We start from the raw sequence: 23,419 nt of genomic DNA, 5'->3' as shown, positions 1-23,419 counted from the left end.
GACCAGGGTTTTTTTTGCGATTTTTTACTGCGTGAATTTAACGGACAATTACGCGGTCATGCGACGCTGTACCTAAACGAATTTCATGTCCTTTTTTTTTCCACAAACAGGGGCTTTCTTTTGGTGGTATTCGATTACCTGTGTGATATTTTGATCATGCGCTATAAACAAAAAAAGAGCGCAAATTTTGCAAAAATAACAATATTTTTCACTTTTTTTTATATGAAATTCCCAAAAAAAAATTTAAAAATCTAAATTTTTTAACATTTTCGGCCAATTTGTTTTATGCTACATATGTTTGGTAAAAAAAAAATTGCAAAAAGCGTATTTTTATTGGTTTGCGCAAAAGTTATCGCTTTTACTAACAAAGGGAAAGATTTTTGTCATTTTTGGTGTTTTTTTTTTAACGAGTAATGGCGGCGATCTGCGATTTTTTTTTGCGGGACTGCGACATTGCGGTGGACAGATTGGACCCTTGACTGACATTTTTGACACTTTTGGGGTTACCAGTGACATTACTACAGTAATCAGTGCTATACATATGCACTGTTACTGTAAAAATGACACTGGCAGGGAAGGGGTTAACTGTATTGGAGAGGGAGGGGTTAAGTGTGTCCTAGGGGCGTGTTTCTAACTGTGATGGGACATGTGTACTATTGTAAAAACAGAGATCAACGGTCCTACATAGTAGAACCGTCTGATCTCCATTTTTACACAGGGGAGAATGACAGGCGGCTTGTTTACATAAGCCGCCTGACTTTCTCCCTCTCTACCGACGATCGTAGTGTGACCAGCAGACATCGGGTCCGCCGGTCACACGCGCGGACTCCTCAGTGAACGAGCCGGGGCGGGCGCGCGCCTCAGCGGGCGCGCGCTCGCCCGCTATTGGCTCGCAAGCCGGTCACAGGCTAGTGACGTATATATACGTCACTCTGCCTGGCCGGGGCTGACTGCCACAGTAAATATACTGTGCGCAGTCGGCAAGCGGTTAAATAGGCCATTTAGGCACCAACCGTGATGGCAATTGCATGCGAATGCGCGCATGGACATGTGACCACTGGCACGGGCCGTTGCGCACACGCATGCACACTGGCAAACGCCATTAACCGCTAAATGGGCAGACAGGCATTCGCGCATGCGCACTCCAGTGCATCTCTGCACTGTCACAGAGGAATGACTAGTGCGTTCCTGACACTGGGTCTTTAATAAGGTATGTAGTGAAAATAAAAATGTTTCATTTAAAAATATAGGTAGCTAATGCAGTGTTTCTCAACCACGTTTCCTCAGAGAGGTCCCCAGGTGTTCTGCCACGATCTACCATTCATCACAAGCAGGTAAATGGTAGATCACATCCCTAAAGATCTGACAGGCTGCCGAGTGAAGAGGAAAACAACTAACATCACCGTCTTGCACCAATCCCGTGTGACCCCCCCCCTCCTGTCCATCCCAAGAGCCTTTGTGCATGTGACATCACTAGGGATGGACCAGAGAGGAGGACAGGCGGTAATTAGTGCATGAGATACAATTGAGATCCTACAGCTTCCCTGAGTTACTCTGCATGGGGTAAATCAGTACAGATCCCACTATTGTGCCTTCCAGTTTCTTCCTGGCCCCCTGTACTATACAGTTCCCTGCTGACCCTCCTTTACTTTTCTCTCCTGGGTCCCCTGTATTATACAGTTCCCTCCTGGCCCCCCTGTACTAAACTGTTTACTCCTGGCCCCCTATGATATACTGTTCCCTCCTGGCCTCCTATGCTATACTGTTCCCTCCTGCCCCCCCTACACTTCTCTGCTCTTGGCATCCCTGTGCTGTACCCCCCTGCCCCCCCGTACAATGCAGTAATCTTCTGCCCCCCCACCCGTACTATAGCGTTCCCTCCTGGCACCCCTGTACTATTCCTTCCTGACCCTCCTGTACTGTACCCTCATGCTCCCCTGAGGTGAGTGCTTCTTGCACTACAGCACAACTGATTGGTTCTTCCCCTCCCATTCTCAGTTCTGCTGCGCAGGGACGACAAAACTCTGATATCAGATTCAATTCTGGTAATTGCACGGCTTGTCTTAAAAAAATAAATGTACTAATGAATACAGAGCTGCATTCATTTCTGGCTTTTATATCTGCCTAGAGGTTAGCTTTAAAGTGCACCTACACTTAAAATCTAAAGATGGCCATATATGTGGCAATTTGATTGAGCGATTGAACTTTTTATTTTTGGTTGGTAGTTTTGATGGATCGCAAGCAGAACAAAAATTACTCTAAATGAATGTTAATCACTTGTGGGATTGCCATAATTTTTTCCCATTTTAAATCCAAATTTGACCACAATTTTCCTTCACCTTTCCTTTCAATACATTTTTCTGAAGCTGCCATTTCAACTGTAGAGACTGAAATATTGATACTAATTGAAATAAATTGCAAAAAAAAAAATGTTTTCATTCCAATTGTAACTGTTTGCAATTGAATTAAACCTTTACTGCATGCATAATCCTCATCGTTAAATCCTGGCTATATTCTTCCACATATACTACGTGGATGGATGGTATGTTATTACATGTACTATATTTGTGGCCTTTTTACATAGAAGCAACTTAAGACATTTGCTTGTAGGATTTAAGGCCTGTGAGAATGTTTTTTTACTCTGCAGTTTTGTGTCTTTATATGGTCAGGAAGATCCCTGATGATTTCTAATATTTTAGGAATTTACAATAAGGGGGTTACATTATAAAGCATCAGACATGTTCTACAGCTATGCAACTGCAGTGAAGGATCAGGGAAGACATTGCACATTGTACATTGCAATACATTAACAGTCATTAAGACTATGTAGATTATTTTTAAATAAATACAAGTAGTAAAGATCTTTGATTATTATCAGCATGTCACTATAGGCTGCCCTAAGCAAAAGTCATTTTTTCGAATCTAATTCATAGCATGTGTGCATCCACAATTCTTAATTATGCAATTCTTTTGCTTTAAAAAATCATTTGTATATGTGAAAAAGCTGCATCCATAGAAGCATTCTTTTTGCCCTTGTTTCAGGTGTATTGTACTAAACTTCTTTTTGTGTTTTTGCTTTTAGATAGCTAAAGTGGTGGTTGTATTTGTATACAATATATGGTGTATGCACAGGAATAAATGGAGCTAAATTGATACTACCAGGCTCACAGTATGTTACTTAAAGTGGTTCTAAAGCCTAAACATTTTTTTTACCTTAATGCATTCCTTGCATTAAGGAAAAAAATGTTTAAGCATCAGCATCCCCCCTCACCCCCCCCCCATTACTTACCTGAGCCCTCATTTGATCCAGCGCCATGCACATCTGCAGCTCTTCTTTCCCCTCTCTTCCAAGTCTAGCTGGCTTTACTGGGGCCCCAGGAGCCATTGGCTCCCAGTGCTGTCAATTAAAGCCCCGAGCCCTCATTTGATCCAGTACCATGCACATCTGCAGCTCTTCTTTCCACTCTCTTCCAAGTCTGGCTGGCTTTACTGGGGCATCAGGAGCCATTGGCTCCCAGTGCTGTCAATTAAAGCCCTGAGCCCTCATTTGATCCAGCACCATGCACGTCTGCAGCTCTTCTTTCCCCTTACTTCCGAATCTGGCTGGTTTTGCTGGGGTACAGGGAGCCATTTGCTCCCAGTGCTGTCAATCAAAGCCAGTGATGAGAGGGCCCAGAGCGGGTTTGAGTCCCACTGTCTGTGTCAATGGATGCAGCTGCGGGCAGCTGAGAAGGGACAGAGAGGAAGGCCAGGAGTGCCGGCGGGTTCCCAAGAAGAGGAGGTCCACGGCTGCTTTGTGCAATGGTAAAAATAGACATGTTGTTTTTTTTCATATTTTCACTTTAACCTCCCTGGCGGTATGATTCTTTTGGATTTTAGGTGCTGAAAGCGGTACCATTATTTTAGGTGCTGAAAGCATGTAATTCTTGTGAATAAGCAGCCCAAACCAACTGTATACATTTATTATACATATATATATATATATATATATATATATATATATATATATATATATATATATATATGTATGTATATATATATTATGTATACATATATTATATATATATTATATATATATATATATATATATATATATATATACGTATATATATATATATATATATATATATATAATGTATACAGTTGGTTTGGGCTGCTCATTCACAAGAATTACGTATATATATATATATATATATATATATATATATACATATATATGTATATATATATATATATAATATGTGTGTGTGTATATATATATATATATATATATATATATACATATATATATATATGTATATGTGTATATATATATACGTATATATATATATACTGTATATATATGTATATATATATATACATATATTTACATAAAAAGTACAGTAAAACTACAGGAAAGGGCACTGGGGGGCAATGTAATGTGATTTTATTTTATTTTGAACGATATCAGTGTGTTTGGTGCATTTTACATTCGAATTTGCCGCCGGTTCCACCCCCCGGCGGACGTCACGTCGCCGGAGACGGAAGCCGGGGCTCGCAGACGATCGGGAGAGAGCTCCGCCGCCGCACACCGCTCGCAGTCTTCGCTGGATCCCGGAGAAAAGGTAAGTAAAACCTCCTCCAGCATCCAGCGATCTTCCTAGCGCTACCCCGAGTGTGACTCGGGGTTACCGCTTTTGGCACTAAAATCTTACCCCGAGTCACACTCGGGAATACCGCTAGGAAGGTTAAAGCGGAGTTCCGGGCACAGAAAACAATTTTCAGTGAACATACCCCCGGGACTGTCAGGGCTAGTACATTCCACAATGGCTAGCCTCTGATCTGTCCCGGTTCGCACTTACCTGCAAGAAGAAATACTCACTTATAAAATTTCTTCCACAGCGTTGCCATCTCTCTTGTGGGCAGCTTAAGCCGGCGCGATCCTCTTCTGCGTCTTCTTCCGCGTCCTCTTCTCCCAGAATGCGCCTGCATCGGCCCCTCTCGTCACTTCTGGTGCGGCGCCGCATTCCTCCACAGCTTCTGGGCATGCCCAGAAGCGGTTTAGCAGGGAATGCGGCGTCGCCCTGGAAGTGACGAGCGGGGCCAGTGCCGTCACATTGATTCCTGGGAGCGATGACGTTCAGCTCCCAGGAATCATTGCAAGCCAGGAAGTGACGGCGGAGCCGCGGCGCAGAGGGAGGAAGTGAAGAATAGGTGAGTATATTCAATCTACAATTACAAGGTGAGTACAAAAAAAAAAAAAAACCTAACTATCCAATTCTGTTTTAGGTGAAGGAGAACAAGCGGACGGGCACAAAAAAAAGATCGATTTTGTGCCCGGAACTCCGCTTTAAGTTGAAGTATAACTCTAGATATATATTTAAAAAATATCCAGATGTTTTTTAAAAAATGAGCTTTCACTGCAATATTCAACTTGCCATTTACTCTGTTCTCTGCAGAACCGGTTCCTACGCAGGATGATTGCTGGCCAGCGTCATTCAAGGCAGTTCCTGTAAGCCCAGACTATCACACAACCCCAGGGATTTTTTCCCCATGTTGGTCCCACAGTACAATACTGCATAGAGTGATGCTGATGTTGTAAGACCAATATCGTGCTTTACAGTAGAAGAGGACCTAAGAATACCATGTGATCCTCCAGAGAACCCCAGGAATAAAGGTATGTTTGATGGATAATTTTAAAGAAAACCTGTGTAAAGGGAGTGTGAGGAGCAGGGGAAAGGGGGAAAATGGGTTGGTCTGTTTGAAAATGGAGTTCTGCTCTCTTCAATACATTAAAACATTAAACTCCATAAAATATATATAGGTGGAATAGGGACATCAAACCATATATTGCATCTTTTTAACAAAGGTCTCAAAGTGTGTTTTAACTTTCCAAGTTAATCCTTAATCCTGCCCATTTCTAAACAGCTTTCTATATGTAGCTCTGAGGACATAACATCTGGATGATCTAGAGTGAGCCTCCCACGCTGTTAGTGGAAAATCGATTTAAAGATTACACTTCTGTCTTTGAAAACATTTGTTGCACTATATACAGATATTCAGACATTTCCCATGGCCTTACAAAAATGCTAAATATTCCATTATGCCCTGGTGGGGATTCTACATTTTTGATTAACCTCCCTGGCGGTATGATTCTTTCAGATTTTAGGTGCTGAAAGCGGTACCATTATTTTGCATGTAATTCTTGTGAATGAGCAGCCCAAACCAACTGTATACATTTATTATATATATATATATATATATATATATATATATATATACATATATTTTATATATATATATATATATATATATATACTGTATATATATATATACAGTGCCTTGCAAAAGTATTCAGCCCCCTTGAACTTTGCGACCTTTTGCCACATTTCAGGCTTCAAACATGAAAATATAAAACTGTATTTTTTTTGTGAAGAATCAACAACAAGTGGGACACAATCATGAAGTGGAACAAAATTTATTGGATATTTCAAACTTTTTTAACATATAAAAAACCAAAAAATTGGGCGTGCAAAATTTTTCAGCCCCCTTAAGTTAATACTTTGTATCGCCACCTTTTGCTGCGATTACAGCTGTAAGTGGCTTGGGGTATGTCTCTATCAGTTTTACACATCGAGAGACTGAAATTTTTGCCCATTTCTCCTTGCAAAACAGCTTGAGCTCAGTGAGGTTGGATGGAGAGCGTTTCTGAACAGCAGTTTTCAGTTCTTTCCACAGATTCTCGATTGGATTCAGGTCTGGACTTTGACTTGGCCATTCTAACACCTGGATATGTTTATTTGTGAACCATTCCATTGTAGATTTTGCTTTATGTTTTGGATCATTGTCTTGTTGGAAGACAAATCTCCTTCCCAGTCTCAGGTCTTTTGCAGACTCCATCAGGTTTTCTTCCAGAATGGTCCTGTATTTGGCTCCATCCATCTTCCCATCAATTTTAACTATCTTCCCTGTCCCTGCTGAAGAAAAGCAGGCCCAAACCATGATGCTGCCACCACCATGTTTGACAGTGGGGATGGTGTGTTCAGGGTGATGAGCTGTGTTGCTTTTACGCCAAACATAACTTTTTGCATTGTTGCCAAAAAGTTTGATTTTGGTTTCATCTGACCAGAGCACCTTCTTCCACATGTTTGGTGTGTCTCCCAGGTGGCTTGTGGCAAACTTTAAACGACACTTTTTTTTTTTTTTTTCAAATTATTTTTATTAAATTTTTCAAAACATTACAAAACAAGTAGTGTGCAAGCTACCACATTCGTACCAACAACAGGGGTAATTACATCAATGCAGACAAGGTGAAGAAGTCATAGAAACACTAACAAACGTAACAACTATTACAGTAATAGAATCAAGTGTAAGTCAGTAGTAATAAAAGGGCACATTTAGGCATTGTCGAGGTGAACTAGGCAGGGACCGCTCAAAATAGCAACCATAGTCGGTAGCAACTAGGTAATGCATAAACAACAATTAGGATTCCGCGCCTTTCTGAACACCATATCAATATCAATATTGGACATTTGACATAATCATCACGACCAAACCATGAAGGTCACACCACTGGGCCACTCGGAGAGATCTCCATTATACCAGATAGATCTTAGCTCCCCCCACCTGGGCACCCCTATTGGGAACCAAACTGTGTCCAGGCGTGGAGAGCGTGTCTGGGTAGCCGCTCCCCTCCCCGCAGAGTATGATAAGGAACATGTCAAGGTAGGTATTCATAACAGATCTGAGCTTAATGTCAAATGCTCCATCCAGTCACACCATGGTTTCCACTGGGCTTCTACAGTGGCCCTAGCTCGGTTCTTGAGGGAAAGTGATCTTTCAAATGTGAAATGGGTATTGATAAGATCAATGACTTCTTTAATAGTCGGTGGATTGGCTTGTTTCCAAGCGCGTGTCACAGTGAGCCTGGCTGCTAACAGTATGTGGGTCGCAACATGTCTACAAAGAGTAGGAATCTGCTCAATCTCAAGATTAAGTAAGGCCAGACCGGGTTTGATTGCGGTTGGACAGTGTAAGACTTCCGCCAATAACTTGAAAACCTGGGCCCAATATCGGGTAAGTTTTGGACAGAGCCACAGGACATGGAAAAGCGTACCATCTTGCCCACACATACGCCAGCATTTACCGTCGTTCTGGGGATCAAACTTGCAAATTCTGGAAGGCGTGAGGTACCATCTGAGGGAAAATTTTATGTGTAACTCCCAAAGTTTGACACAACTAGTGGCTGCATAGATGGAACGAATAGCTCTGCTCCATTGTGTGACAGAAAATTCTTGACCAATATCCCTTTCCCATTGAGTGTGGGGAACAGACTTGGTGAAGAACGTCTTACATTGGAAAAGATTATAAAAGACCGTAATGCCTTTCTGACCAGAGTATCCTGAGTCTACCAAGAACCGCCAAGCCTGGGTAGGAATAGTCGCGGGCCCTAACTGGGCAGAATTGAGGAAATGTGACACCCGAAGATATGTGAATACTGCGGATCCAGGAAGGTCGAATTTCGCTTGGAGGGTGCTAAATGGAATCAGGTTGGGGCCGTCGTATAGTTTCCCGAGATGGGTAATGCCTTTAATTTGCCAAACGGAAAGGTCAACGTGAGGAATAAGCGAGTGTAATGCTGACAATGGGATATGGAGTGGGGAAGTTGTAGAGGTTGAGGCATCTTGTGCCACAAGGATTCTCCACGCCCTAGCTGCTGCAGTCATGAATGGAGGAAGAAAGGAAGGCAACTTGGGGCTTAGGGTAGTCGCCAACAACCAGTCAGACAATTTCTGCCTGGTGCAATATGTAGCCTCCATTGCGCACCACAGTGTAGAAGGCGCGTCCCTAAACCAATCGCGCAGTGGAGACAAAACTGATGCCAGGTAATAGTCAGAGATGTCCACGTATCCCGCTCCACCCGCCAGACGATGTTTAATCAGTTTAACGTGAGCACACCTGGGTTTTTTGTTTTGCCATATATATTTGGACAGTAGGGACTGAAGAGATCTAAGATAAGTCTTTGGGAGGGGGATCGGAAGGGTACGAAAGAGGTACAGTAATTGGGGAAAATACATCATTTTAAACGCTGCTAAACGCCCCAACCAGGAGAATTCAAAGGAAGCTACATGCTTGAGGTTGTCCTGCAATTTAGTGCGAGCAGAAAGGAAATTGTGGTGAAATAGCTGTTTCGTAGATGCAGTTAATTGTACGCCCAGATAGGATATGATTTGGTCTGCCCACGCATACGGGAATTGGTGTTGCAACAAGTTACGCATGGTGGCATTAATGCCAATACCCAATATGTTGGACTTGGACTCATTTACTTTATAAAAGGAGACCCTTCCAAACCACTGAAGAATCCTTTGAATTTCCGGGAGGGACGTAGTTGGGTCTGATATCATAAGTATCACATCATCCGCGAAGAGACTAATTTTATGGTGTTGATCACCCATAAGTAAACCAGAGATTTTGGGATTGGATCGGATATGTGTGGCTAAAGTTTCCATAATCATGTTAAAAATCAGGGGGGAGAGTGGACATCCCTGCCTAGTGCCATTGGTGATATTAAACGGAGTAGAAATAGCTTCCGTTGTACGGACTACTGCAGAGGGCGTGGAGTATAAGGCCATAATGGCGTCGTGAATAAATCCACGAAATCCGAATTTTTGAAGGACGGCTGATAGAAACCCCCAGTGGACCCTATCGAACGCCTTCTCCGCGTCCAGTGATAGGAGCAGAGAAGGCGTCCCATTGAGGCCCACATGATGGATAATATTAACCACACGCCTAGTAGCGTCTGACGCTTGACGACCTTTAGTGAATCCCGATTGATCCTTATGTATAATTTGGGGAAGTAGGTCCACCAATCTGGCGGCTATAACTTTGGCGTATATCTTCACATCTATGTTTAACAGGGATATGGGCCTAAAATTTTGAGGTTGATCAGGTTCCTTCCCAGGCTTAGGCAGGGTCACAATTAATGCACTTAACATTTCCTTCGGAAAGGATGAGGAGGAGGCAGCAGAATTAAATACATTTCGAAGAAGGGGGGTCAAGGTGTCACTAAATTTCTTATAGTATTCCGAAGAATACCCGTCTGGGCCAGGTGATTTCATGTTGGGAAGCGAAGCTATAGCAGTCTTAATTTCCAAGTCAGAGAAGGGTCTGTTTAAAGAGTTTATATCTTGGGGCAAAAGGGAAGGGAGTTCAATTTGTGCGAGAAAGTCGTCAATGTCCGCAGGGGTCGGTTGGAAGGTCGAGGGATCCGACCTAAGATTATAGAGGGATTCATAGTAAGAACTAAAGGCATTGGCTATAAGTGTAGGTTTGAGCAATTTCTCTTTTGTCTTGGGATGAATCATGCTAGGGATTTTGGATTTGATCCGTTGACCCTTAATTCGAAGGGCCATAGCTTTGGTGGCTTTGTCACTGGTGGCGTATGTGTTGGCTTTCCATTTCTTGAGGGAGAAACTGTACTTCTCCAGCAAGAAAGACCGAAGTTCCTGTCTAGTCGCAAAGATTTGAGCCTGAAGGACTGGGGAAGGGTCTGTCTTGTTTTGTGCATCCAGGGACGCTAGTTTGTTGGTAAGGGTATCTAAATGCTGCGTTCTCCTTTTCCGTTCTCTAGCACCCAATTGTAAAAACAAACCGCTTAATACAGCTTTATGAGCATTCCACACTACCACCGGGTCGGTATCAGGCAAGGTATTTTCATTAATAAAGTAATCCAGTTGATTCTGAATCTCCGCTACGTAGTCCGGATTGGTTATAAGATAGCTAGGAAGTTTCCACACAAACGTGGACATCTTAGGAGCACCCAAGGCAATCGATATGCTTAAGGGGGAATGATCCGACCAGGTGGCAGTGTGCAGCTCGATAGAAGAGACATGATCCAAAAGATGCTTGTCAGTAATGCACAGGTCAATACGCGAGTAGGTGCCGTGACGAGGGGAAAGGTAAGAATAGTCCCTCTCCCCCGCATGACAGCACCTCCACGCGTCATACAAATCAGATTCCCACAAAAACTTGGACAGGGAAGTGTTGTGCTTTTTAGGAGAGGCAGATGAATCCATAGCACTGTCAGGAGCCAGATTGAAGTCACCGCATAGCAGTAAATGTCCCCATTGGAGGGATTTAGCTTTGTCCACAATCGATCGGATAAAGGTCATCTGGTGCACATTAGGCGCATAGAGATTAACCAAAGTGAAATTGGGATTGTCTATAATACACTGGAGAATGATGTAACGACCTTTCGGGTCTATGATAGAGTCATGAAGTTGGTATGACAGGGACTGGTGGATGGCTATTAGAACCCCTTTGCGCTTTTTCTTGCTTGACGCCAGATATATGTGGGGAAATTGAGTATGGGAACATTTGGGAGTTGCGGATTGGGAGAAATGAGTTTCCTGCACACATATTATGTCACTCTGAAAGGAGAGAGCGGATTTCCACAACGAGGACCGTTTTACAGGGTGGTTAAGGCCCCTGGCATTCAGGGAGAGAACATTGAGAGACATGGCTGGTAAAAGTGTGTAGTTGAAGACAGTGATGTGTCCAAGAAGGTGAAGACCGTACCTGAAGTCTCGATGGCAGGCAGCTTATAGTGAGTCTTGCGTCACTGGTGAGGACTCCAGGTACCTGAGGGTGTCCAAAAAGGCAGACGGATTCAGTCGCTGTCACTAATTCCGAGAGTTACAGCCGCTGGTGAATGAGGGCACTAAAGGTGGGGTACACAAAAAATAGAAGCAAACAACAAAAAAAAAAGCAATGAGTATGCAATACTTCTCTGATGAGCAACCAAATGGGGCTGCTTGAACTATGCTTGGTAAGTGGGTTGAGTGGCCGATGTGGACTGATGATCAGTAGGGGTATCCTACGGAGAGGCCTACTGATAAAGAAACAGGGGACATCCACCAGGGTGGATTAACTGGTTACAGGAACAGAATAAAGAACGAGCTGTAGCCCGGCCGGGCTAGTAGACGAGAAAGCAGGGAAGCACAGCTTGTCATGGTCGATGATTTTGGCATCCTTGTCCTTGTTGAGGTCTCGAGCGGGATGAGGAAGAATGTTGAGAGCCATCATGGAAGTTCCTCGGGGGATCCGGGATGATACCCCAAGAGTGAAGGAGCCGCATTCCTCCTTCTATGGTGGATATGGTGTGCGGGATCCCATTATGAGTAACAAGCAAAGTCGCCGGGTGGCGCCACTTATACAGAATTTTATGATTGAAAAGGGCTTTTGTGAGGGTTTTTAGTTGCCTCCTTTGTTGTAGGGTATGCTGAGACAAGTCAGCGTAGAGCTGCACTGCTGCATAAGGATCAGGGAGTGTTCCCAGCTGCCTGGATACCTTGAGGATTTTTTCTTTGGCGGGATAGAAGTGCATGCGCAAAAGCACATCTCTTGGCACAGAATCTTCCAGGTGGCGGGGCTTAGGGATTCTGTGAATTCTGTCAATAGTCAGTTCGATAGGAGCCAATTCAGGGACCAAAGTAGAGAAAAGAGTGGATGCATGCTGGAGAAGATCGTTCGGCTGCACTGATTCAGGAATGCCGCGCAGCTTGATGTTATTGCGGCGCGAACGATCCTCCAAATCCGCTATTTTGGATTTAATCCATTCTGTGTCCTCCCTTTGCTCCTGATAAGCGTCCACAAGGTCATTAACCGTTTCAGCACATTCCTGCATACCATGCTCCATATGTGACACCCTGCTGCCCATATGTCTCATTTCATAAGTAAATCTGTCCATTATGGTGGTGAGATTAGCCATAAGGGAGGATTGGAAAGTCATTAACATGTTTTTCATTGTGGTGTCCAGGACAGGCTGGCCAGTAGTGGGAAACGCAGCAATAGAGGATTGAAGTGCTGTCATAGAGTGCATAGAGGCAAAAGATGTACTCACATCAATCCCGGGAGGATTAGCAGGGTCCATGCACATCCTCGACTTCGCTGGGCTACCCGATATCGGTGTTGCAGGAGAGGAGTCCGGCATAGGAGGCAGCGAGGGGGAGTCCTCAGGAGATGACGCTGGGACCGCATCAGGGAGATCCGTGTAGGCCGTAGGACTCCCGCCGTCATGTCGCGCTGCGGCGCCATCTTGGATCCTCTCAGGGAAAGGCGGCTGTGGAAAGAAGAAGGCCGTGAGCTTTTTCGGGCCCCGCTCATCCTTCCTCTTATGGCTGGTCATTTTCCCGATGTATTCAGCAAGGTGTTCCGGTAAGTGTTGAGAGTCAGAGGTCGCTGTGCCTCGGATATGCTGGGGTAAGAGTCGGCCGGGTACAGAGAGCTCTCAGCTCAAGCGTCCATGCAGCATGCGCGCAAGCCACGCCCCCCTTAAACGACACTTTTTATGGACATCTTTAAGAAATGTCTTTCTTCTTGCCACTCTTCCATAAAGGCCAGATTTGTGCAGTATACGACTGATTGTTGTCCTATGGACAGAGTCTCCCACCTCAGCTGTAGATCTCTGCAGTTCATCCAGAGTGATCATGGGCCTCTTGGCTGAATCTCTGATCAGTCTTCTCCTTGTATGAGCTGAAAGTTTAGAGGGACGGCCAGGTCTTTGTAGATTTGCAGAGGTCTGATACTCCTTCCATTTCAATATTATCGCTTGCACAGTGCTCCTTGGGATGATTAAAGCTTGGGAAATCTTTTTGTATCCAAATCCGGCTTTAAGCTTCTCCACAACAGTATCTCGGACCTGCCTGGTGTGTTCCTTGTTTTTCATGATGCTCTCTGCGCTTTAAATGGACCTCTGAGACTATCACAGTGCAGGTGCATTTATACAGAGACTTGATTACACACAGGTGGATTCTATTTATCATCATTAGTCATTTAGGTCAACATTGGATCATTCATAGATCCTCACTGAACTTCTGGAGAGAGTTTGCTGCACTGAAAGTAAAGGGGCTGAATAATTTTGCACGCCCAATTTTTCAGTTTTTTATTTGTTAATAAACTTTGAAATATCCAATAAATTTCGTTCCACTTCATGATTGTGTCCCATTTGTTGTTGATTCTTCACAAAAAATTACAGTTTTATATCTTTATGTTTGAAGCCTGAAATGTGGCAAAAGGTCACAAAGTTCAAGGGGCCGAATACTTCCGCAAGGCACTGTATATATATATATATATATATATATATACATAAAAAGTACAGTAAAACTGCAGGAAAGGGCACTGGGGGGCAAACTAATGTGATTTTTTTTTTTATTTTGAATTGTATCAGTGTGTTTGGTGTGTTTTACATTTGAATTTGCCGTCGGTTCCACCCCCCTGCGAACGTCACGTCACGTCGCAGGAGACGGAAGCCGGGCATGGAGAGGATCGGGAGGAAGAACCACCGCTAGACACTGCCGGGACACATCGCTGGATCCCGGTGACAAGGTAAGTAACCCTACTTACAGGATGCAGCGATGCTTCTGGTGGTACCCCGAGTGTGGCTCGGGGTTACCGCTTTTGCCTCTAACATTTAACCCCGAGCCACGCTCGGGAATACCGCTAAGAAGGTTAAAGCCTAAGTTTACCTTTACATATAAAATAATAAATGCGCATCTTTTTTTGCAGGTTTAAAAAACTTATTTTTTTAACGTTTTTTTTTAAACCAGGAGCCTGGAAAGAATCGCACCTGCAATCAGCCAGTGCAATGCCAGGCTCTTACAATCACTGTCGGTAGTGTAGGTAGTGTAAAAGCTCTACTGGAATGCTGACAAGTGCGCCTGCAGGTAATTTAAATAACAAATACTTCTGCTTCAGTGGCTGACGGTACTCGTAGTTTATTCTGTGGCTGTGTGGGGGGAGAGAAACCCCGGCCTGCTGTCACAGGAAGGGGTTTGGATCAGGGTCGAAAATGTACAGGAGTTTGAACATGGTACATGTTCCACTCTAAAAATGGGTGGAAGAAATGTTCCAAAAGTGAACTTATCCTTTAACCACTTCAGCCCCAAAGGTTTTAACCCCTTCCTAACCAGGCCGATTTTTGTGATACGGCACTGCTTTAACTGACAATTGCGTAGGCATGCGACGTTGTACCCAAATAAAATGAATGTCCTTTTTTTTCCCACAAATAGAGCTTTCTTTTGGTGGTATTTGGTCACCTCCGCGGCTTTAAATTTTTTCTCTATAAACAAAAAACCAGACATTTTTGAAAAAAAAAACAAAACAATATTTTTTACTGTCTGCTATAAAACATATCCAATAAAAAAAACGTAGAAAATCGATTTTCTTTATCAGTTTAGGCCAATTTGTATTCTGCTACATATTTTTGGTAAAAAAAAATCCGTACATTGATTGGTTTGCGTGAAAGTTATAGCGTCTACAAACTATGGGTTCGATTTTTGGACTTTTAATTTTTCTTTATTGTTTTTATTAGTAATGGCGGCGATCAGCGTTTTTTTATAATTTTTTTAAATAAACACTTTATCAGTTTAGGCTAATTTGTATTCTGCTACATATTTTTGGTTAAAAAAAAAATCCCAAAAATCATATAATAATTGGTTTTGTGCAAAAGATATAGCATTTACAAAATATGGGATATATTTATGGGCTTTTCATTTTTTTTATAGTTTTTATTAGTAATGGCGGTGATCAGCGATTTTTAGTGGAACTGTGACATTGCGGCGGACAAATCTGACACTAAATGACACTTTTTGGGGACCAGTGAAACCAATACAATGATCAGTGCTAAAAAAAAATGCACTGTCACTGTATAAATGACACTGGCAGGGAAGGGGTTAATATCAGGAGCGATCAAAGGGTTAAGTGTGCTCCTAGGGAGTGATTTCTAACTGTATGGGGATGGACTGACTGCAGTAAGAGAGATATCTGTGTTCCTGATTAGTATGAACACAAGATCTCTCTCTTTCTGTCTGACAGACTGATAGTCTGCCTTGTTTACATAGACAGACTGCCGTTCTGTCATTCCTCCAAATGATCATGGGTGGCCGACAGCCATAGTGGCTGTGTCCAATCACAGCGGGGGCGTGGCTCCGACGCTCGCTCCAGAGCAGATGGAAGATATCACGTACAGGTACATGATTTTGCACTTAACCACTTGCCGACCAGCCGTCATAGTTTTATGCCAGCAGGTCGGCTCTGTCCCACAAAACGACATACCTGTATGTCGCTTCGCGGGACTGCTAGCGGAGGAGCACATGCGCATGCCCATTCACCACAGGGAAGCTGAGCCGGGCACCCACGATCGGAGACAGAATGTCTGTCTGCCGTTGTAAACACAGCAGACCGCTGTACTGTCAGTTATGAACACAGGGATCCTGTGTTCCCCTTATTTAGGAACACAGGTCTATGTGTTCATGCAGCAAGCCCATCCCCCACACAGTGAGACAGCACCCCCTAGGGACACATTTTACCCTTTGATCACCCCTGGTGTTAACCCCTTCCCTGCCAGTGTCATTAGTACAGTAACAGTGCATGTTTTTAGCACAAAAAATAAAAATCGCACAGGTGATCAATTACCCCCAAAAGAAAGCTCTATTTGTGGGAAAAAAAGGACACCAATTTTTTTAGAGTACATCATCGCACGACGGCGCAATTGTCAGTTAGAGTAACGCAGTGCCGAATCGCAAAAAATGGCCTGGCCATTAAGGGGATAAATCCTTTCGGCTCAGAAGTAGTTGAGGGCCAGTAAATGTACGAGGGGTGGTCCTTAGGTGGTTAAAGTGATTGTAAAATCTTGTGTTTTTTTTTTAAATAACAAGCATGTAATACTTACCTGTTCTGTACAGTGGAGTTTGCATAGAGTGGCCCAGATCCTCCTCTTCTCGGGTCTCACTTCTGTGCTCCTCCTGACCCTTCCCTCCTGTTGAGGGCCCCCACTAAAAGCAGCTTGCTGTGGGGGCACCCCAGCTGAGTCATAGCTCCCTGTGTCCATTCAGGCATGGAGCTGTAACCCACCCCCCTCTGTCCTTATTGGCTGACTGACTTTGATTGACAGCAGCTGAAGCCAATCGCGCCGCGTCTCTGTCTTACCCAATGAGGAGGGGAGACCAAGGCAGCCCAGACACTCCTGCAACATCACTGGATAGAGATGGGCTCAGGTAAGTATTAGGAGGGCTGAGGGGAGCTTCTGCACACAGAAGGCTTTTTTTTTTATCTTAGTGCATAGAATGCATTCAGATAAAAAAAAAAAACACTTTTTAATTGTTCATTTATACAGAGACAACATGCTTTTTGCTTAGAAATGTACTGCACGGACTTTGTGTGAAACTATCCACTGACGTGAAATTGCACTTGGACATTCGTACACATCTGATTTATTAAAGCTTTTTTTCCTTTAAAAAAGATCTCTCCAGAATTGAATTTACTAAGCATTCATGTTTATTGCAGAGCAGAGGGCAGAGCAGAAAGACACCTCTCATGTTTGGTAACCACAAATAAAAGCAGTAGGATTGACTGGAAAAAAACAACTTGACTAATTACAATTTTTCCCACAAAGAACGTTAAACATGGGATTGCTAGAAATACAATACTGTCCTAGTATTTTATAAATCACTGCAACACTGTAAGAATATGGCAGCGGGGTGGGAGTCAGGGCATCGAAGGAGGGTCATTTTGACAAAAAGAGGACCAAGCAGCACAAATGAAACATCACAGTAAAAGTAAAGTCCCTTGTGCTTATTATTTTTTGTTTTTGTTTGTTTTAGATAAGCTTAGGGCCCTTTCACACTGATCAGTTTTTGATTGGTTTTAAATCCTGTGGAATTCTTCACACCAATACACTGTGGGGGCAATTCATTTTTAAAAGTCTTGCATGCTGTATTTTTGGTACATGTTTAAAAAACGCACCAAATATGCACCTCCCCAATGAAATTAAAAATGCACCTCCCCAATGGAATGAATGTGGTTGTAGCTTTGGTGAGCTTTTTAAGTCATATATCCATGTTTCACAGGTGTAGGATTGGAGTTAGGCAAGCAGACTATGCACCAAAAATGCATAAAAAATGCACCAAAAACGCAACAAAAACATCTGCGTTCTTACTGCCTTTTTTCAATGGAGCATTGTGAAAGGTTCCTTAGGCTTTATGAGTTATTGACAAAACCAGAAATAAGAAGTGACCAATGTGCATGACCATGCCCATTTACAGTACACCAGAGACCATATAACTATAATAGGAAAATAAAATAAAACATAATAAAAGTTCTGTTTCAAGTTATCTGCTCATGTAAATTCTGAAATATAGAAGCAGAAAAAACAAAAAAAATCTGTAAAAAAAGGTTTAAAACATGCCTGCTAACACTCAGATCTCTCCCTGGTGTTTAGGTACAACACAATACAACAATATATACAGGCCTAAGTTGGACGTATGGGAAAGACTGCAACGTCAAAGCCATTCCCATGAGAAACGCTGGAATGAATGTCTTTTGTTGTGACAAGGACTCATCTGAAATCCATTAAAATGTAATTCGACTACTTGACTGTCTTACTCCCTGATTATGACTCCAGTGTTTGGCAACCATTAAAGTAAAGGGGTTTGTGTGTCCCCTGGGAGTGCATGCGTGGAAGGAAGGAATGCCATGTAAAGGCAGCATAGAATGTTTCTTTGTCTTATTAATACCTTTTAATTCGACTATGAAATTAAATAAAACATTTAGGTATAAAGAAACATGAAAATAAAATGCCTTTCTTTGCATATGCAGAGTTTAAATATGGTATGTAGTGTAATATCTCAAGACATACGTCACCGACCCCTTTCCAATACTCCCTGCCAAAAAATGCATTTGAACCTCCTCCATTTAATTGGTGTGCAAGGTAATAGACAATGGCAAGCAGGTAACTATGGCTTCTATAAAACCTCTTGTTTCAGCTTACAGTATATGCTGGAATTTTTTATTTTTTTTTGCCAGGTTCCTCAGCCAATATTATTGACAGGCGGTGTCAAAATTCATTATCTGATTGTCTGCTACGAACTCAAGATTCTGGAAACCCACTTCTACGTATGCTGGAAACAGTTCCGACAATGTGAGGCATGTCCCCCTACCTAACCCCCCCCCCCCTTTTTTTTTCCTCTACGCCACCTGGGATACCTCACTCGGGGCCCCTCACTACGCTGACAACTCTCCCTTCCCGTGACTGGGCCTATAGTGCCCGGTGTATGGGTTCATCTTCTGCCTTGCTCCACTTGTGTAATAGGTTCCTTCTAGAGATTCTTAAAATCCCATAGTATCTATACCCCCCATCTATTGACTAGGTCCCACACTGATCTAGATCCTCAGACCACGGGTCTTGCCCTTGTTTAGGGTACCTTTTACGTTCAAAACTAACCCACATAAGCCTACGATACAACCTGACTTCTCTGAGTAGTTGCTTGGTTTGCATTATCTCTTTTTGGACACTTGTTAATTCTGACCTTTTATACGCTGGTTTAGTTGTCTTCTGTTACAATGCTTTATTTTTCTCGTTTACGGTTCATACCTGTACTTCCATATGCGTTCTTTGTTTTTGTATTGCATCTTTTACCCTAAATAAAAAAAAACATCCCATAAAACTATCTCATTTGATCTATCTTTATGGATCTTGTAGTCAGGTATATAGTGTGACTGGTTCTCTTGTATTGTAATATTGCAACCTTGGGTTTGAGTGTCCCCAAGGAAATAGTGCACGTAGGTCGTTTGGATGTTTGCTTTCTTAATAGCTTATAGAATTGCTATACAAGCCATATTGTAATTGAATGCTATTAAAAATTACCTTTTCTTTTTAATTTTCAGTGCTGTAATTTTCTGTAAAAAGCAATACAATATGGCTACCTGGAGGCGTTCTGTACACAGATGATGTATGGAACTTCCCCTATAAATGTAATTTCCTGCTTGTGTGATTGGCTTAGTCATTTTACCAGAGGTCTGCACTAAGATACAAGTCAGATTTTGGGCATCCTCTGCAACAAAAATGTGTAAAGGCATTCAGATCCTGTCACTTTCATCATTAGAACCCTGCAAGTGCAGCAGCTGACTAATAATTATAAAGTCACTTCCATTCACATTTACTTTCCACATAGACACAAACAAATGGCTAATTCTTCAGGATAACAAAAGGTAGGAATCTGCAATAAAGTTTGTTAAGATCCTTGCAATGTTTATAAATCACCTAGACTGGATTTTTTTTCTCAAAAGAAGTGGAGTTTCTTTCTAGTAGAAGATGTAGAAGGGTTATGTAAATGAGAGGAAGAGAGAGATATTGTGTTCCTACTAACAATGAACACAGATCTCTCTCTTCCTGCAGTCAGTCCATTCCCCCTACAGTTAGAAAGCACACCCTAGGAGCACACTTAACCCCTTGATCGCCCCTAATGTTAACCCCCTTCCCTGCCAGTGTCATTTATACAATAACAGTGCATATTTTTAGCAATGATCACTGTATTGGTGTCACTGGTCCCCAAAAAGTGTCATTTAGTGTCAGATTTGTCCGCCGCAATGTCGCAGTCCCACTAAAAATCGATGATCACCGCCATTACTAATAAAAACTATAAAAAAAAAATAAAAGCCCATAAATATATCCCATAGTTTGTAAATGCTATATCTTTTGCACAAAATCAAATAATATACACTTTTTGGGATTTTTTTTTTTACCAAAAATATGTAGCAGAATACAAATTAGCCTAAACTGATAAAGTGTTTATTGGATGTGTTTTATAGCAGAAAGTAAAAAATAATGTTTTTTTCAAAATTGTTGGTCTTTTTTAGTTTATAGCGCAAAAAAATATAAACTGCAGAGGTGATGAAATACCATTAAAAGAAAGCTGCACTTGTGGGAGAAAGGGCATCCATTTTATTTGGGTACAACTTTGCATGTCTATGCAATTGTCAGTTAAAGCAACACAGTGCCGTATTGCAAAAAATGGCCTGGTCATTAAGGGGGTAAAACCTTCCGGAGCTGAAGTGGTTAAAGCAGAGCTAAAGACAACAAAAAAAAAAAAAACCTTATGAACAGGAAGTCTCTTTATTGAGACAAAGACATGAAGAAGGAAGCCATGGGGTGGATGCTAAAGCCAACGAGGGATCCTATGGGTGTTGGACCCTTGGTAAGTAATCCTGCCTCTTAGCTCCTCTTTAAAGTAATGCTAAACATTATCCTTAGTCTCCATAAAGAATCCATAAATATCTCCTCTTGACCCTGTAATCTATTTTTTGCAAAATGGTTTCATTCTGCATTTTTCTGCCTCCTTGTGACATCTATGAGCTTCTAAACCCCCCTTTCTCTCATTTATATTTGTTTGGAATGAGCAGTGCAAATAAGCTCAGGTCATGTGCACAGCTCTATATACACTACACATACCCGAGTGATGGCGAACCTTGGCACCCTGGATGTTTTGTAACTACATTTCCCATGATGCTCAACTATAATATAGAGTGCATGAGCATCATGGGAAATGTAGTTGACAAAACATCTGGGGTGCCAAGGTTCACCATCACTGCCCTAGTCCATAGTTCAGGAACAAGCAAGACAGGATGGCTACATTCCAACATACAGTGGGACCATGGGGAATAAACATAGTTACCCTTTAGCAGGAAGTTGGATTACAGCAGCAAAATGTAAGTTATTTGGAGATTTGGAGAAGGCTGAAAGCACTTGAAGGTACTTTTTTGAGATAAGAATAAATAGTTAAAAAGATTTTTTTTTTAAACCAGAATTTAGTGTCACTTTAGGTCAGTGGTCTCCAAACGGTGGCCCTGGGGCCAGCTGTGGTCCTTTGCTTGCCTTTTTCTGGCCCTTGGGGCATAATTCTAGCCACTGACACCAAAAAAAGGTCACTATTCCTTCAACTGACACCAACGATGGGGCATTAATTAATTCCACTGACAAAAAAAGGGGCACTATTCCTCCCACTGACACCAACTATTTCTCCTCCTAATACCAAACATCGAGCATTGTTTACTCCCCCTGGACACAGTCTAGCCCCCTAAAGACGGAAGGACAGTAAACTGGCCTTTTCTTTAGAAAGTTTGGAGACTAGGGATGATCGAGCGGTTCGGGTCCACCATCGGTTCGGCCCGAACATTGGGTGTTCGAGGTTCGGCCCAATTTAGAACTTTTTGCCCAAAAAGTTCGGAATTCGGCAACCAGAACCGCCCAAAATGCAATGCTTCAGGAAATGGGCTTTAAAAGCCCGTGATTGGACCAGAACCATTAGCAAAAGCCAATTGAGGGGGCAGGAGAATGCTAGGAATGTGATTGGAGTGACTAGGGGGTCCCTAGACCAATCATTAGTGAATACGCCCCCCCTAGTATAAAAGATCGCCCCCGCCATATTCCTAGCATTGTTATACTGGACATGGAAGAGAATGGAAGCAGTTCTGTTAATTTTACTTTAAAAGTGTCATTTAGCTATTTTTAGTGTGAGGAAAGGGATATCTAGTGTAGTTAGAGTGCTCCTTTAAACTTAAGTTAGCTTCAAAAATTGAGTTTCTGTAGGGAAAGTGTTAAGTGTAAGGGGACCGTAGTGTAGTGTAGGGTTAACTGGCAGTGACTGCTATGGCACGGTGACAAAACCCTTCCATAGCAGGGTGACCACTATAGAGAAATGATCATTTCTCTGAATAGCTTCAGAACTGGAATATGGCTTCTCACCAGCCAAGCATTTTTTATGCTGCAGGGGTTGCCACTGCCAGTGCTTTTTTGAGGACATGTTTGATGTCAGACATGACATCTGAACATGTGTATAGGGGGTATATATAGACATATATGTCTGAATATATACCCCTAGACATATATAGGTGTGATAGTAGCAGAAATAAATGCTTGCGCTAATGAAATCATTTACAGGAATATATTTCTGCTACTATCACACCTATATATGTCTAGGGGTATATATTCAGACATATATGTCTATATATACCCCTATACACATGTTCAGATGTTTTGCCTGCCTCAAAAGAACCCCAAAAAATGCCAAAGAAACGCTAGCATCAAAAAAAAAATGCCCAGGTGTGTTTTTGCTGGCATTTTTTGGGGGGTTTTGGAGGCAGGCAAAACATCTGAACGTGTGTATAGGGGGTATATATAGACCTATATGTCTGAATATATACCCCTAGACATATATAGGTGTGATAGTAGCAGAAATAAATGCTTGCTGGGGTTTTGGAGGCAGGCAAAACATCAGAACTTGTGCACAGTACCAGTATACACAAGTTCAGATGTTTTTCCTGACTGCAAAGAACCCAAAAAAATGCCTTCTATTAAACCGGCAAGGTGTTACAGTAGCGAAGTCATATTCCTGTGCTTAAAGTTTTCTAATACAAACAATCTTTTTTTCTGGTTCTGGACATGCTACAAAGCTGAAACTTCACATGTACACTTTTTAGACCCCCCAGATCTGAAATCAAAAAATCTCTCTCTTTTTTTTTTCTTTTAATTTTTTCAATAATTGGCTTTTTTTTATCAAAAATGACAATTTTTAAGAACTTTTTTTGTGTGATTCTGTGTCTGGGG

General features: G+C 42.3%; 2 protein-coding genes across 2 annotated transcripts in view; both read right to left on the bottom strand.

Moving 5' to 3' along the window:
- DLC1 (DLC1 Rho GTPase activating protein) overlaps positions 1–23,419 on the bottom strand; it is a 665,949-nt gene that overhangs the window by 373,760 nt on the left and 268,770 nt on the right. The gene's annotated exons all lie outside the window — the stretch shown is intronic.
- On the bottom strand, positions 11,987–13,165 carry LOC309544776 (uncharacterized protein; the record flags this gene model as incomplete). Its single annotated transcript, XM_082243747.1, has 1 exon — positions 11,987–13,165. The coding sequence occupies one exon, from the start codon at positions 13,163–13,165 to the stop codon at positions 11,987–11,989; it is 1,179 nt and encodes a 392-aa protein (XP_082099873.1).

The sequence above is a fragment of the Pelophylax lessonae genome, assembly GCF_965119305.1.
Source record: "Pelophylax lessonae genome assembly, chromosome: 1".
Lineage (NCBI taxonomy): Eukaryota > Metazoa > Chordata > Amphibia > Anura > Ranidae > Pelophylax > Pelophylax lessonae.
The sequence above is the reverse complement of the archived record's forward strand: the minus strand, read 5'-3'. Positions and strand labels throughout refer to the sequence as shown.